At 44.6% G+C, this 17,184-nt stretch overlaps 1 protein-coding gene across 1 annotated transcript in view; it reads left to right on the top strand.

Annotated features, from left to right (window-relative positions):
- Positions 1-17,184, top strand: part of DNAH6 (dynein axonemal heavy chain 6) — a 3,261,518-nt gene that overhangs the window by 1,784,741 nt on the left and 1,459,593 nt on the right. Inside the window, 1 exon segment of the mRNA XM_029602297.1 lies at positions 2,357-2,511. Coding sequence (XP_029458157.1) covers positions 2,357-2,511 — 155 coding nt within the window.

The raw sequence follows: 17,184 nt of genomic DNA, 5'->3' as shown, positions 1-17,184 counted from the left end.
CAGCCCCCCTACGGCGGAGACGGCAGTGTAAAGTGAGATGGACCTTCGGCGGAGACGGCACTGTAAAGCGTCTCGCTTTACAGTGCCGTCTCTGGAGGAGAGAGAAGACGCAACTTACTCCAGTCAGCCCTCCTCCTCCAGCCAGCCCTCCTCCGGACAGCGGCTCCTCTGCCTCCCAGCTGCTGGCGAAGATAGACGCCCGAACGGGTAGGCCCCTCGTGCAATTTGACCTCAATGCGTGGCGTCGCATGCCGTGACGCCAAACGTCGTGACGTCACGCCTTGAGGTCAAATTGCACGAGGGGCCTACCCATTCGGGCATCTATCTTCGCTGGCAGAGGAGCCGCTGTCCAGAGGAGGGCTGACTGGAGTAAGTTGCGTCTTCTCTCTCCTCCTCTCCTTGCGCCGCGTTCTGTCTCGCTTTACAGTGCCGTCTCCGCCGAAGGTCCGCCGTGGTCCGTCTCGCTTTACACTGCCGACTTCGCCGAAGGGGAGCTGCCGAAGTGGGGCCACATTGGATTTTTTTTTTCGCTTTTTTTTTTGCTTCGGGAGGAGGGAGAGGACTGCGGCTACCCCGGAGACCGGCACCCATGGACGCGGCCAGGGCAGATGAGCGGGGGCTGGGGGAAAGTTGGCCGCTTACCCTTACTCCTGCCTCTATCGCAGGGGTAGGAGTAGGTGGTAAACTAACAGGTTAAACGCGCGGCAAATCAGCAGGGAAAAAAAGCGATAGTCGGAGCGCGCGTCACAGTATCGGAGGGAATAGCTAATTTGTTCATTAAATAGCTAATTCATTCATTTACATATCATTTACATGCTGCGTGCGGGAAAGGTTACGGGTCGGTTTCAAGAAGCGCTAAGGATGCGTGAAACTGGAGACTGTATCGCAGGATCGCCTTACGCGTCCCAATTGTGCGCCCACAGCGAGTTAATCTCCAACCGCACCTTACAGTATCGAGCTGTTTGTTTTGTACTGCTTGGGAGTGGCAGGGCTAGGCCCTGTGCTCTCACTGAGAGAACCCTCAAGCCCAGATAGGGCGGTGCCGGGCTGAGCTAAGCCCTGGGAAGACTTGCTTACTGCAGGGCTGTGTGGAGAAGTGATTTATGTGAGAGGCATCTGGGGACCGGGACGAGCAGCAGATTGGCGTTGCGGTGGCAGAGAGCCTTTACACTATCTATATGTTCTGTGATTTTATTTTTTATAATATTTTCTATGATTTTTCCCGGCACCGAAGTCAGGTTTACCGGTCTATAGTTTCCTAGATCATATCTGGAGCCCTTTTTGTATACCAGGGTTACATTGGCCACCTTCTAGTCTTCAGGTACAACGATGATTTCAATGATAGGTTAAAATTACTTGTAATGGGTCTGAAATTTCATTTTTGAGTTTTTTAGAACCCTGGAATATATATGATCTGGTCTAGGTGATTTGCTACTCTTTAGTTTATCAGTCTGGCCTACTTCATCTTCTAGATTCACTGTGATTTGCTTCAGTTCATCTGAATCATCATCCTTGAAAACCATCTCTGGAATGGGTATCTCCCCAACATACTCCTTATGCTATGCTTCTAGGATGGTATTTTTTTAACAATGTCCACACCTATGCTTCTAGGATGGTATTTTTTTTAACAATGTCCACACCTGTCATACATTCGTAACCTTTATAGCTGTACCTTTCAGTTTTTTCTAACTATTTTTCTCATTTTATCAAAGTTTCCCGTTAGAAAGCTTAGTGCTAAAGCCGTAGATTTCCTTATTGTCCCCTTCCATTCATTGTATATGTGTTTTTGTTCGTGATTATGTGTGTGTTTGTGATGGTGGTGGGATGGGTAGTATGTATGTATATGTGTGTGTGGGAGGGGGGGGGGAATGTACATTTGAATTAGCGGGAATGTGGGGTAGTAAATGTGAGGAATAGGTGTGTTTTGGTTGTGTTTGTTTTTGGATGGATGTGTATGTGTGGGAACAGTGTGGGAGTGCATACCAAGTTTGGTGAATTTATTCCATTTTTGGAAATTAATTGTGCTTAAAGAAAGACAGATCAGCAGAGATTATTCCCTTTCACATAATTCATTCCAGCATTCCATATGTTGGGAAGACTAAATAGTCATCATCTACAATTGACTGATTTATGTATGTTTGATTGTTTAAAAATATGTATTTATAACTTTGCAACAATTGTCAAGTGTTGTAAATAGCTAAAATGTATATACTCTTTATATTAGATTCTGTATATAGTAGTAGGCTTGGTTTAGCTATTGGTATTAAGTACTATGTTGTATGTCTCACTGTACTTTAAATCTTTCCATTATATTAGTCTCCATTTATTGACTTTGTTACCAAAATTCTCATTATAGATTGGAGCAGATAAAGTTGACAGAACATATGAGGATCTGATTGATATGGAAAAGATTAGATCAATTTTACAAGACTATCTTGATGAATACAATGTGATAAATTCTAAAGAAGTAAAGCTAGTGTTTTTCCAGGATGCTATAGAACATGTTTCAAGGTACAGTATTAGTTAGTTCTGTTAAATTTAATTAAAATGTTAAATTTCCTGGTGCTCATAAATGTAATGATCTTATGCTGAGCTTATTTTATTTGTTTTTGTTCTCTTTTCAATGGCATATTTTTACAAATATTAATCTCTACTTCTACATGTTCAATAGACTTTGAAATGTTCACCTTGATATTGTATAAGAAAAATATAATTGTATCTGTTAAGCACATGGATATAATGTTAATTGATATATTACCTACATTCTTATTCTCAATACTACCTTATCAAATCTTAATGAATCAATTAATACAATACAAAAGATTATATATGGAAGAATTTCCTTGTACATGTGTAAATAGCATGTACTGTCATATACACTGTTTTATAACCATCTAAAATATGTGCATAAATAAGGATTCATGTGTAAATATATATGATTATAAAAGGAGTGGTCTAGGCATGTTCTGGGGTGGGGCCAACCTTTACTTGCATAAGTTATTTTAAAAAAGACTTGCACATGTGTTTTTGGCAACATACTTGTGTATTTATACATTTGCAAATTATCTGGTGTGCGGTTCCGGCAGCGAACCTTGCGGCCGGCCCCTTTACCTTTCTGCCCGGGGGGCAAGCCACCAAAAGCCGCCGATCCTTCAGGCCTGCTCAGGCCTACATCGCGGCGTCTCCTCGAGGGAGACGCCATCGTACACGGTCCGGGCCCCGCCCCTTAGGCTCGCTCGCGCGCGCATAGAGCCCCTTTTTAAAGGGTCTCTGGCGCGAAACTCAGGCCAGCCCCTTGTGTTGATGTCAGACGCCGGCGGGTATTTAAACCCGGCATCTGACCCTGATTCTCTGCCTTGCAACGTGGTCAACTCGGTAGAGTGCTTAGTTGCTGTTACCTGTTCCTGTTTGTTCCTGCCAGCCTGTTCCTGCCTACCTGCTCCTTGCTTGTTCCTCTCCACCAGTTCCTGCGTTCCTGTTCCTGACCGCTCCAATCCCTGGTTTTGTAGTCCTCTTTGGATTCTCTTCTGGTTCTGACCTCGGCCCGTCTTCCAGTCCGCCTCCTGCCGCCTGCCTCGACCTTGGTACATTCTCCCATCTTCATCTCCGGTCGGATCTTCTAAGTCCCAGCGGTCGGATCTCCACGGGCTCCTCCCGGGGGGATCTTGGCTTCCAGGGCGAAGCCACCTAAGCCCCAGCGGTCTGATCTCCACGGGCTCTTTCCCGGGGGGATCTCGGCTTCCAGGGTGAAGCCACCTAAGTCCCAGTGGCCCGTGATCTCCACAGGTTTTCCTGGAGGGGTCACGGGCTTTCAGGGTGAAGATCGTCAGCTCTCGTGTGGCTACCGCCTTCCGACCGAGGTTCCATCCCGGAGAGTTCTTCTATTTCATCTCCATCCGGTCGGACCAAGGATCCACCTTCCAGTCACAACATCTGGTGTAATGATTAAACATGTTTGTTGTACTGACTGGGTGGGTAGTCTAGGTGAACTGGGGAAAGGGTCAGGCTAAAGTACCAGGAGGGTCTTGATGACCTGGAAAATGGACTGGATGAGCTGGTGGAGGAATCAGAAAATGGTTTTAATTTCCTTTACATGTGAGCGTTAGAAAATTTGCCTACTTACACACATAGGGGTAGATTTTCAAAGGGTTACATGCGTAACCCCGAAAACCTGCCCCTGCGTGCACGCCAACCCTATTTTGCATAGGCTCGGCGGCACGCGCAAGCCCCGGGACGCGCGTATGTCCCAGGGCTTTGAAGAAGGGGCGGGGAGTCGATCCGGTGGCGGTCCTGAGTCCTCCGGCACAGCAGCCATGCTGGAGGTTTGCTCGCCGGCAGCCGGCCGGCGCGCGCAAGATATGCCTGCAAGGGGCAGGCGTAAAAAATTAAAATAAGGTTGGGGGGATTTAGGTAGGACTTGGGGGGTGGGTTAGATAGGGGAAGGGAGGGGAATGTATGGGGGAGTGAAAGAAAAGTTTCCTCAAAGGCCGCTTCAGAGCGGCCTTGGAGGGAATGGGGAAAGCCATCGGGACTCCCCTAGGGCTTGGCGCGTGCACCCCCTTGCGCGTGCCGACCTCAGATTTTATAACATATGCGTGCGGTAGCGCGTGCATGTTATAAAATTGGGTGTACATTTGTGATTGCCGGGTAGTGTGCCCAAATGTACTCCAAGTGCATAGGATTAAAAATCTGCCCCATAGTGACTTAAGTGGGTCCTTAATAATATTAAACATGGAAATGATGGCAGAAAAGAACCAAAATGGTCCATCCAGTCTGCCCAGCAAGCTTCTTATGGTAGTATCTGTCCCACTATGCAGGTTCCCCATTTTCTCTTAGAGGTAGCAACTGCTGTTCCATGCAGTTATTCCCAAGTGTTATGATAACCCATAAAAATTTACTGCAAGTAACATTTTTACTGGGTGATGAACCTTTAGAAAATTCAGCAGTGCTGCTTGATGTGCTTTGATTATGGACTTGACCATAGAAGCAGTCCTGTATTTTTTTCCCTTATGTCTGCCCAACAATTCCCCAGACTGTAAAACTCAGGGCCCTCATTGGTTGCTGACTGAATTCAATTCCCCTTTTCCCCTTGCCATTGAAGCAGAGAGCAATATTGGAGTTTCATCAACAGTATCAGGGCTTATTGGTTAAGGGTAGTACACGCTATACCAACAAATTACTCCCATGTATTCTTTTCTTCATTTCTATCCTCTAGCCTTTAGGGATCCACAGTTTGCATGCCATGCCCCTTTTAATTTTTTTACTGTTTTCATCTTCACCACTTCCTCCGGAAGGACATTCCAGGTATACACCATCCTCTCTGTGAAGAAATATATTCTGACGTTGGTTCTGAGACATACTCCTTGGAGCTTCATTTTGTTAGCCCTAGTTCTACTGATTTCTTTCCAATTGAAAAGGGTTGTTGTTTGCATATTATTTAATCTTTTTAGGTATCTTAAAGTTTGTATCATATTTCCCCTGCACCTTCTCTCTTCCAGGGTATACATATTCAGATCCTTCAGCCTCTCATCATAGGTCTTCCGATACTGACCCCCACACCATTTTGGTCATCCTTCTCTGGACCACTTCCATCCTGTCTCTATCCTTTTTGAGATAAGGGTTCCAGAACTGAAGATAGTACTCAAGGAGAAGGATCACCAAGGACCTATAAAAGGGCAGCATCACATCCTGCATTACTGATTATTCCTCTCTATGCAGTCCAGTATTCTTCTGGCTTTAGCTATTGCCTTTAACATTGGTTCACCATCTTAAGATCTCCAGACACTATCACCCCAAGATCCCTCTCTTGGTCCATGTGCATCAGTCTTTCACCCACAATCACATACAGTTTTTTTTGGATTACCACATCCCAGATGCATGACTCTGCACTTCTTGGAGGTTTTGCTGCCACTCTGCCTAGCTGTCATGCCCCTGTTACTACACCTTTGGGGTTTTGATTCCTCTGTGTTTGCTACCTGAATTCCAACCTTGTTCTTCCAGATTACATCTTTCTTGGTTATACTGGGGTGTTTGTCCCCAAAATAACATGGAAAAAAGGGAAAAAAAACACCTACAAGCTCTCCTATCACTCCAACTCATTACTAGTTCTCCACCTCTAGTTCCTGGCCTCATTCTTCCATCCTACTTCTTTCTTGTTTATACTGGGACAAGCCATTAAGTTCGTTAAAATGGGCGACATGTTTGTTTCCAAATGCCAGCTAAGTGTTTGTGTATGGAGGGTGTCAGGATGTGTACCTCTTCCCCCTCCACCCTCTCTCCCTTTGCCCTCCCCCTTGCACCCAATGCTCCCTCCTCAGTTCCCCTCTCCTCTTATTCTTCTGCTGTCCCATCTCCCCAATTCCCTCCCCCTCTCACTTTCCTATTGCTCCTCCCATCTCTCATTCTCTCAATGTTCCTCCTTTCTTCCACAAGTCCTCTCCTGCAGCCCCCCTCTCCCCTCAATCTTCCATTACATTCCCCTTTCCCTCTTTGCTCCTCACTTGCCCAGCACCCTTCTCTTCCTTATTATCCCATTCCTCCTCCTCTAGCCCTCCCTTTCCTCTTACTATCTCTTTCCCCTCTACCCTCTCCCCTTTGCAACTCCCCTTGCATGCACATCAGTCAGAGCTGCTCTATACTGCACACTGAGCTCTGACCGACATGCTCTGTGGGTTCTCTCTCGAGCACACATGCGTGCCTCACTGCAGCCATTTCCTTCCAGTGCCGCTCCGCTCTGCCCAACATGCTCTGCCCGACGTGCTGTCCGCGCCCGCAGCATGCGCAGCCACATCGGGCTGAGCCATGCTCTAACTGCGCATTTGCGGGCCGTCATCAGAGCCCATTTATATTGTAGATGTTTTGTCCTCACAAAGAAATAATGTTTAAAAAAACAAAAAAATATATATGTTTCTCCTCCCATTCTACTTCTTACCTGGCTCTACAACTTCCTCTCTAAGTCTGCCACTGTTACTGCCCAAACCTGCTCTGGCTCTTTCCAGGTGCTTTGGAGAACACCTGCCACTATAGGCACCATTTTGATGCTTTTGCAGTGCCTTGGGGAATTTATGCCACTATTTATATTGTGTTTGCTGTTCTTTTGGGTACCTCAGTGCTTTGGGATATTCATATAAATATTGTTGTTTTCTTTTAATCCTCTCATGATGCCGTGGGTCTTTTGATGCCTTTCTGCTGATGGTGATACCCCATCTGCTCTTGGGAGTTTTTATGCTTCTGTACTGTTTGCAATACCCCGGCTATACTCTAATGCCTTGGAAGTTTTCATGTCCCTGTGTTGCTTGTGGTACCTGCCTGCATTCTATGCATTGAGGGTTTTGATGTCTCTCTGCTTTTTGTGATATCCTGCCCACCCTTTACACTTGGAACAATTTTACATAGTAACATATTCATGATAGCAGATAAAGACTAAATGGTCCATCTAAAGTTAACTGTATTTATCTGTTCTTTGTAAGGGCTTCGCCCATAAAGTTTCATGTTTTTACTGTGAACCGATTGCGATGTGCGAACGGACATCGGTATAATAAGAGACATTAAATAAATAAAATAAATAAATAAATAAATCTAGTGCTGCCGAGAGATTTGCTGATGGTAGTAACTGTCACTATGTGCAGGTTATGCCATTCATTTCTGTTAAGTGTAGTAACTTCTGCTCCGTGCAGGTTACCCCCATGCAGAAATGTTACACTGTCCCATTCTTCAAGTCCTTTTGAATTCATTAAATGTTCTCATCTTCACCAACTCTTCTGGGAGGGCATTCTAGACATCAACCACCCTCTCCATGAAGAAATATTTCCTGATATTGGTTCTGAGCGTTCCCCCTGGAGTTTCCATATCATGACCCTAGATCTACTGTTTCCTTTCCAACAGAAATATTAGAAGTTTGTACATCATTAATACGTTGTCTTGTACTGAAGGTCTGTGTAAAATCACCCCTGCACCCTCCTCTCTCCAGAGTATACATATTTAGATCTGCTTGAAACAGACCTCAACTATTTTGATCACTTTCCTTTAGACTGTTTCCATCTGGTCTCTATCCATTTTGAGATACAGTCCTTAGAACTGAACACAAGATAGGCCTCAGCAGTACCTGTAGAAGAGCATTATCACTTCCTTTTCCTGCTGGTTATGCCTATATGCAGCTGAGCATTTTTCTGGATTTAGCTACTCCCTTGTTACAATTTCTTCACTGCCTTCATATGGCAGACAGAGTCACCAAAGGTCCCCTCTGCCTGGTCCATGTAGGAATAGTCTTTCATCCCCCCATCACATACATCTCTTTTGGATTACTGCACTCAGATGCAGTACTCTGCATTTCTTGATATTGAATCTCAGCTGGTCAACATCTTTAACCTCTCTTCACTTCATTTCTCTATTTCTTCAGATGTATGTACTCTGTTGTAGATCTTGAAGTAAAAGTTTGCCTTTTTGTGGATAATACTAACACCTGTATACTGTTTATGATACCCCTGCCGCACACATCTATGCCTTGGGGGTTTTATGCATCTGTCCTGTTTGTAATACTCCATCCACAACTTAACACCTTTAGGGTTTTGATGCCCTCTATGCTGTTTGTACCACTTTACACCTTGGGATGTTTGATTGCCTCTTGCCTGTTTGTGATATCCCATCCACACTTTACACATTGAGGGTTTGTATGCCTCTCTGTTCCTTGCAATTCTGTGTACTGTATGATTTGGGTTTTTTATGCTGCTCTTTCTGTTTCTCTTTTTTAACATATAACCTACTGTTATCTTCAGAAGCAGATTGCAGTGAATACCAGCCTGAGACTTATTTGTTTCTCTTCTGTGTCTTACAGTTTATATGTGGGCACATGAAGTCAGCACACATATATAGTATATCAGAGACATTCTTGCACACACTGTAAAAGTTGCTGAGTACAGTATCATATTGTATAGTTGTAGTTTACTACATAGGCTAAGCAGCCAGTATACAGTGCGTGCAACTTCCAAGCATTCTAACACTTCTTGTTAATTAGTGCCACTCTGTTTGCTGTATACCTACTATTTGTGCTTTTAAACTCTAGCAACACTGCGGCTGCTGCTTCTGCTCCAAGCCAATCTTGGTACCCTTTGGTTGGTTCAGCCTTTTCTTCATGTTCTTTCCAAATTACTTTCCCTTACAATACTTGCTGATTCTTGGCCTTGCACTGGTTATCCAATGATTTTCATGGACCACTGGGCCCTTTGTGCCACTTTGCCCCTCTTGGTGCCTTGGGCTTTTTGATGCCATTTTTCTTCCTGCCTCAATCCTCACTGTTACTCTTCTTCCTACATTGCTTTGCACCCACCAATTGTGCTTTTTCCACCACAGCTGCTGTTGCTGTTCTAAACAACTTTGGTATATTTGGGTTGTTCAGCCTTTGCTCCAGCTCCTTTAAGGTTCTTTTCAAATTGCTTTCCTTTAAGGTACTTGCTAACTCTTGATCTTGCCCTGGCAATATGATATTTTACAAAAGCTTTATCTAATTATATTTAATGGATTCATGCCCTTTTGTACTTTTTCTTCAAATATCCTTCCCTTACAGTTCTTATGACTATTGGTCTCATCCAGTATATGGATTATACCATACAAAAGGCATGGGCTACAGAATTGCAGCACCCAAAAACCAGGAATGAATTCCTCCAGCTTCTCCGGGTAATGAAGATAGTATTTGTAAAAACTGATTCAGAAGAATTGTGTCCTGGAGTCCCAGAATCACAAGATATTGATCAGCTGAAAGGAATTTGGCTCCTCTAATCAGTAGCATCTTAGTCTCCAGTGAAGGAGGGGAGGAGGCAGATGGTGGCTGACAAGACTGAGATTATATACAGCAAAGGGGAAGACCAACTCCAGTTCTGAACAGCTAGCCTATTCCCCTAATGATGCCTTAGGAAATAACATAAAGGCTATCCCTTCCTAGGAGTTTGTACCAATTTGGTTGATGCCATTTGGAGCCTTGGGGGTGTTTTCCTACTGTGGGTGACTGTTTTGCACTTTGTATGATTCAATGGAATCTTCATGCCACCCTTTCTGCTGCTTTGATCCTTTATTTCTTCTTGGTGCTTTATTCCACCTTCATGGTGTCTTGCCACTGTTCATGCCAATACTTGCCCTTCCCATGCAGCCTTGGGGGTTCATGCTACTGATGTTTCATGCTTTTTGTTCTACTTTTGGAGTCTTGGAATGTGCTGGCCACTCTTGTTGCTACTTTGATCCTCTGACAATGCCCATAGAGACACACCTGCCACTGTTGGTAGTGTTTTGCTCCATTGTAGGTCCTTGGACTATTCATGTTACTTTTGGTGCCCAGTTGACATAGTCTTGATTTGTTGGAGTGCCTTCACCATTCAGATGATTTGCAACTACAAATTTCATTAGAAAATAATAAGAAAATCCCAATTTAATAGCCTAAAATAGGCTGCCTTGCTTCCTCCATTACATTTTATAGGAAAAAATGAGTGAATAAAACGAATAAAAATAGAACATTTTTAGCCTCCAGAAACCTCTGAACAGTAATAAAATCAGGACCCTTTTGGATAACAGTCTCTATCTAAAGAGCCAGGATTTCACCAATTGCATAAATGTCAGATTGGAATTACCTTTGGAATTGCAGATTGAAATGACTATATGACTAAGTAAAATGTATAGAAATAGTACATTTTTAAAAAATGGCATTATCCCAGGACAAGCAGGATGCTAGTCCTCACATATGGGTGACGTCACTGACGGAGCCCTATTGCGGGAAAAACTTCTGTCAAAGTTTCTAGAAACCTTTGACTGGCACTGTGAGGGCACTGAGCATGCCCAGCATGCCATGACATTCTCTGCCACAGGGGTCTCACTCTAGTCTTCGTTTTTTTCCGCGCTGCTGTAAGCATCGCGGAGGAGATAGGAAAGCCCTGTGAGTTTACTCACAATTCTGACTGAAAAGTCAATTATTTTTCACATATTTTCCCCATTTGGGATCTCACTCTCCCTTTTGTCACCGGAATGGTGACAAATTGATAGTGTTTTTACGTTGTAAAAACGGGATTTTTCTCACAAAAATTTTTCATCGATGGCTGTCGATACAGACATGGCTTCGGGTTTCAAAAAATGCCCGATTTGTAATCGGAGCATGTCAGTCACAGACCCACATCTAGAATGTGTGGTTTGTTTTGGGCGAGAAGCATGATATCTCGTCATGCCAACAATGTCAGGCGATGACTTTGAAAGGTTAGAAAAACGTTGGCAAAGAAAAGATGGCACATCTTTTCCAACTTCAACTCCTTCCCTCGCCTTCCACATCAACCAAATCATCTCCAACAGGAGTTACAAAAAGAAACTCCTCCTTAAAAAACGTCGACTGGAAGGATTCGGAGATGCAGCATAGCCAACCCCGTCAACATTATCGGCAAGGTCAGTCACCAAAACATGGCCTAAACATAAACATTGACATAGTCGAGCCTCGGCGTCACCGTTGTTTCCCCCCTGGGGGAACCCAAGCACGAAGCAACATAAAGATATGGATATACCACTACTGTCCGCACCTACTCCGGTACCCCCGCCTTCACAGTCACCGCTATCGACTCCTCCATCGGTGCCAATCCTTCCACCCTAGTTCACAAGACTTGTCCGCACTTATCAGAGAAGCAGGATGGAAGGCTTGAAGACTCAGATTCCGGCGACCACGCCGATGCCGGCGAACACGCTGATGCCGGCGAACACGCCAGTGCCGGTGACAATCTCCTACACCACTCACGTCACCGATACCGATGACAGTTCGATGCCGGTGACATCCACAGATACCGGGAGTATTCCCGATGCCGGGGGAAACTCTGATGCCAGCGACTTTGATTCCGCGCCGATGTCCTCAACGATTCCCACATCGATGTTCTCTTTTTTAACAACATCGATGTTCGATGGCTTCATCGGTTCCACAGCCGATATCCATCTACACTACGGCACCAACACTACAACACAAAAAGACATCGTTATCTACCAAGAAGGCATCGATCACACTAAAATCTTCGATGCCGAAACATCCGCCAACAGTGCCACACCTTCCTGAGGCTTCAGGATCTGCAGAAGCAGTGCTGCCATAGTATCCTTACCAAACGATACCAGGATTTATTAGCCTCCTTGCCATCTGATCCCAGAGAAGAGGATCCAGAAGACACTCCTCTCGAAGAACCTTTACCAGGACCTTCTGGTCTTCCTCCTCCTCCTAGGACTGCAACACCTCATCAACAAACTCAGGAGTATGACACTTGGTCTGACACTGCCTCAGATACATCCTCAGAAGCCTTATGTCTGACCCATCACCACCACATGCCAGAAAAAACAGTCTCCTCCAGAGGATTTTTCTTTTGCCACATTTGTACAGGAGATGGCGGACTCCATCCCCCTTTAAATTGCAAGAAGAGCAGGACAGCAGACTTTGGAGGTACGCCAGTTTGTTGACCCTCCAAAGAAAATTGTTGCAATTCCTATACGTGATGTTCTTTTCACAACTGCAACACCGTCTCTGGGAACATCCCTGCTCTGACCCAGCAGTAAATAAGCGCATAGATATTACTTACCTTGTACAATCCACGCCTGGATATCAGAAGAAGCCACACTTCCTCACCACTCTGTGGTTGTGGAATCGGTGCAAAAGCGTTCAAGAAGAACATGAAACACATTCCTCTAACCCCCCCGGGAAAATAACATAGATTTCTCGATTCCCTGGTCAAAAAGTCTTCCAAGGAGCGATGTGAACTCCAGGATTTCTGCCTATCACCTATACATGACCCCCGTATATAGGAACCTATGGAAACAAATTTGAAAGAATTTGTCCCATCTCTTCCTACTGAATACCAGGAAGCTGCCCAAGCCATCATGGCTATGGAAGCCGGCTATGGAAGCCGGAAAGCATGGAAGTCCGGGCAGCCTATGACGGTTTTTGAGACTGCTTCAAGAGTGGCTGCATCATGCATTAGTGCCAGATGATGGGCATGGCTCAAGGCCCTCAGATCTGAGACCCGAGGTGCAAGGCAAAGTTGGTGTTCTTCCCTGTCAAGGAGACAACCTCTTTCGGCTCTAAAGTCCAAGATGCTGTGTGTCTGTTAAAAGAGCATACAGAAACACTCAGACAGTTGTCTTCACTCCCGCAGGATCCCCCTATGCACAGTTGGCGTAGGCCTCAAAGGAGGGACACCACAAGACCTTTCTATAGGTAGCAGAGATATTACCCTCCTTCTTCTCGACCTCGCCCTGCCAGGACACAACAAAAACCGCAGCCACGACAGCAGAGACAGTCTAGGCCCAGCCTGCTCCACAAATAAGTATTACCACTGGTTTTTGAAATTTTATCCAGAGAACTCAGCCTTCTCTCAAATCCCCACCCACACCTCCCAGTGGGAGGCCGGATATCTCAATTCTACAACAATTGGCTAACATTAAACAACCGACCAATGGGTCCTCTCATAATATATCGAGGATACCAACTAAATTTCCTCTCACTTCCCAAAGATTTTCCGCCACACAACTACATCTAAGCGAAAATCATATCCTTCAGTTACAAGTAGAATTATCCACCCTTCTGAAAGCCAGGCTGTAGAGCCAGTGCCCCGATCTCAGAGAGGCAGAGGATTCTATTCCCGTTATATCCTCATTCCAAAGAAAAACCGGTGGCCTTCGTCCCATCCTAGACTTCAGAAATCTCTACAATTTCTAAAGAAAGAAAGTTCATGATGGCTTTTCTAGGCCCATGCTTCCACTTCTTCAAACAGGAGATTGGCTTTGTTCTCTGGATCTTCAAGACGCTTACGCTCACATACCAATATTCCCTCCTCATCGCAAGTACCTGCGCTTCATGGTGGGCCATCAACATTTCCAATAAAGGGTACTGCCATTCGGACTTGCCTCTGCTCCCAGAGTGTTCACCAAATGTCTGGCAGTAATAGCACCACACTTACGCAAGGAAAGGTGTCCCATGTTTTTCCATATCTAGTCGACTGGCTCATAAGAAGTCAATCTCAACAAGGAGCAATAGCTTCCCTCAACAGAACAATTGCTGTACTTCATTCCATGGGATTCTCATCAATTATCAAAAGTCCCATCTCACACCGTCACACCTGCTTCAGTTCATAGGAGCGGAATTGAACACCATCCTCTCAAGGACTTTTCTACCCGAAGATCGAGCAGAAACGCTGTCCTTATTGACAAAATCAATTAACCTCAAAGCCACAAGCGACAGCTCTTCAGTTTCTAGCCTTCCTAGGCTACATGGCCTCCACAGTTCATGTCACTCCTATGGCAAGGCTCGCCATGAGAGTTACCTAAGATCACAATGGATTCAAGCCATTCAACCACTGCATTCTCCAATTCAAGTAACCCACCAATTACGTTCCTCTCTACTATGGTGGGTGAACAAGGACAATTTGCGCAAGGGCCTACCCTTCCAACAACCAGTCCCACAGATAACATTAACTACAGATGCATCCCACCTTGGGTTGGGGAGCACACATAGACACTCTCAAAACCCAGGGTACTTGGACGAAACTCGAAGCAACATTTCAAATCAATTTTCTGGAACTTTGAGCTATACGTTATGCTCTGCATGCGTTCAAAGACTGCCTTTCACACAAGACTGTTCTGATCCAAACAGACAACACAGTAGCCATGTGGTACATCAACAAACAGGGAGGTACGGGCTCATATCTCCTTTGTCAAGAAGCTGCACAGATTTGGGGTTGGGCCCTGATCCACTCAATGTTCCTCCGGGCCACTTATCTGGCAGGCATTCCAATGTGGTGTCGGATCGACTCAGTCATCAATTTCAATCACACGAATGGTCCCTGGATCCCTCAGTAGCGACCAGGCTATTTCAGATTTGGGGTCAACCAACAATAGACCTCTTTGCGTCACATCTGAATCACAAAGTGGAGATATTCTGTTCTCTCCACAAACAGAAAAACCAGCCAGCCAAGGACGCCTTTGCTCGCCCTTGGAACTCAGGCCTTCTATACGCGTATCCTCCGATACCGCTCATAACCAAAACTCTAGTGAAGCTACAACAGGACAAGGGGTCCATGATTCTCATAGCCCCATATTGGCCTCAAAAAGTGTGGTTTCCCACACTTCTAGACCTCTCAGTCAGGGATCCAATTGGCCTGGGAGTAGCTCCTACTCTCATAACTCAGGATCAGGGTCGGTTGCGCCATCCCAACCTTCAATCCCTATCCCTGACAGCATGGATGTTGAAAGCTTGATTTTACAACCACTCAATTCTTTCAACCCAAGTATCTCAAGGGCTTATAGCTTCATGAAACCTTCCACACGACAGAAACTACTCTTCAAATGGAAGAAGAGATTCACTTTCTGGTGCAGACAAAAGAATATTGATCCTTTCACCTGCCCCTCTACTTCTCTACTAGACTACTTATACCATCTTTCAGATTTCTGGCCTACAGACTTCATCTGTAAGAGTATACTTAGTGCAATCTCAGCTTACCATAATAAGATGGGGAGAGATGCACCAATATCCAACACAACCTCTTGTCAGTAGGTCCTGAGAGGTTTAACTCAACCTAACCACCAATTCGGCCGCCAGTCACAGAATGGGACCTGAATTTGATCTTAACAAGACTCATGCGTTCTCCTTTCGAACCCATAGATCCTCTGATCCAAATTTCTCACATGGAAGATTATCTTCCTCATAGCCATTACATCAGCTAGAAGGGTTAGTGAGTTACAAGCACTTGTAACGTACGCACCCTATACAAAATTCCTACATGACAGGTGGTTCTCCTTATACACCAAAGTCCTTCCCAAAGTAGTTATGGAATTCCACTTGAACCAATCCATAGTTTTACCACACATTCTTCCCAAGGCCTCATTCTCACCGAGGAGAACAGGCTTTACATACCTTTGGACTGTAAGCATGCTCTATCCTTTTACTTACACGCCCACTGCAGTCCACAGGAAATCCAATCAACTTTTTGTTTCTTATGATCCAAACAAACCAGGTAAAGCAGTGGGTAAACATACTCTATCCACTTGGCTAGCGGATTGCATACAGTTTTGCTATGAAAAAGCAGGCCTTCCTCTCAAGGGCGAGTAAAGGCACATTCAGTAAGAGCTATGTCAACCTCAGTAGCACACTATCGTTCAGTGCCAATTCTTGACATATGTAAAGCAGCAACATGGGAGTTCTCTTCACACCTTTGCAGCTCATTACTGCTTAGACAAACAAGGACGACAAAGATTCAGCCTATGGACAATCTGTCCTTAAAGAACTTGTTTCCAGTATAATCCCAACTCCTCTACAGTCCAACCTGTTGTGATCTTCGGCTGACTCATTTCAACAACAATTCTTAACTGTTGCCTCAATACAAAATGACTCAGCCTCTAGCTTGCTAATCACCCATATGTGAGGACTAGCATCCTGCTTGTCCTGGGATAAAGCAAAATTGCTTACCTTGTAATAGGTGTTATTTTATTTATTTATTTATTTTGATTTTTTTCTATACCGGCATTCCGTGATAACATCACATCAAGCCGGTTTACAGTAAACAATGGGGTAATAACCGGAACATAGAACAAAATATGTAATATACATATTATAAATACATATTATAAATACAGTTACAATAAACAAGGATACGAACAACTAGGAGTAAGAAGAAGAAAAGATAGGAACTTTAACATGTTGTATTAACCTGTAGAATGGTAAGGTTTCCAAAGATGGAAGTGAATGATTTACAATGAATTGTTCAGTTCAAAAATGCAGTTTTTAACAATAAGGAAGAAATCATAAATAATGAAGATTCTGGATGTTTTAAAGTGCTTTATTGAATCAGATTCTTAGAAAGCAAAATTGCTTAACTTGTAATAGGTGTTATCCCAGGACAGCAGGATGTAGTCCTCACAGAACCCACCCACCATCCCGCAGAGTTGGGTTTTTCTACCTTTTGTTATTTTATTTTTTGCTAAAGCTTATTGCTACATACCAGACTAGAGTGAGACCCCTGTGGCAGAGAATATCATGGCATGCTGGGCATGCTCAGTGCCCTCACAGTGCCAGTCAAAAGTTTCTAGAAACTTTGACAGAAGTTTTTCCCACGATAGGGCTCCGTCAGTGACGTCACCCATATGTGAGGACTACATCCTGCTGTCCTGGGATAACACCTATTACAAGTTAAG

This window comes from Rhinatrema bivittatum, chromosome 1 (assembly GCF_901001135.1).
Source record: "Rhinatrema bivittatum chromosome 1, aRhiBiv1.1, whole genome shotgun sequence".
Classification (NCBI taxonomy): domain Eukaryota; kingdom Metazoa; phylum Chordata; class Amphibia; order Gymnophiona; family Rhinatrematidae; genus Rhinatrema; species Rhinatrema bivittatum.
This window is presented reverse-complemented; position numbering and strand designations above follow the sequence as displayed.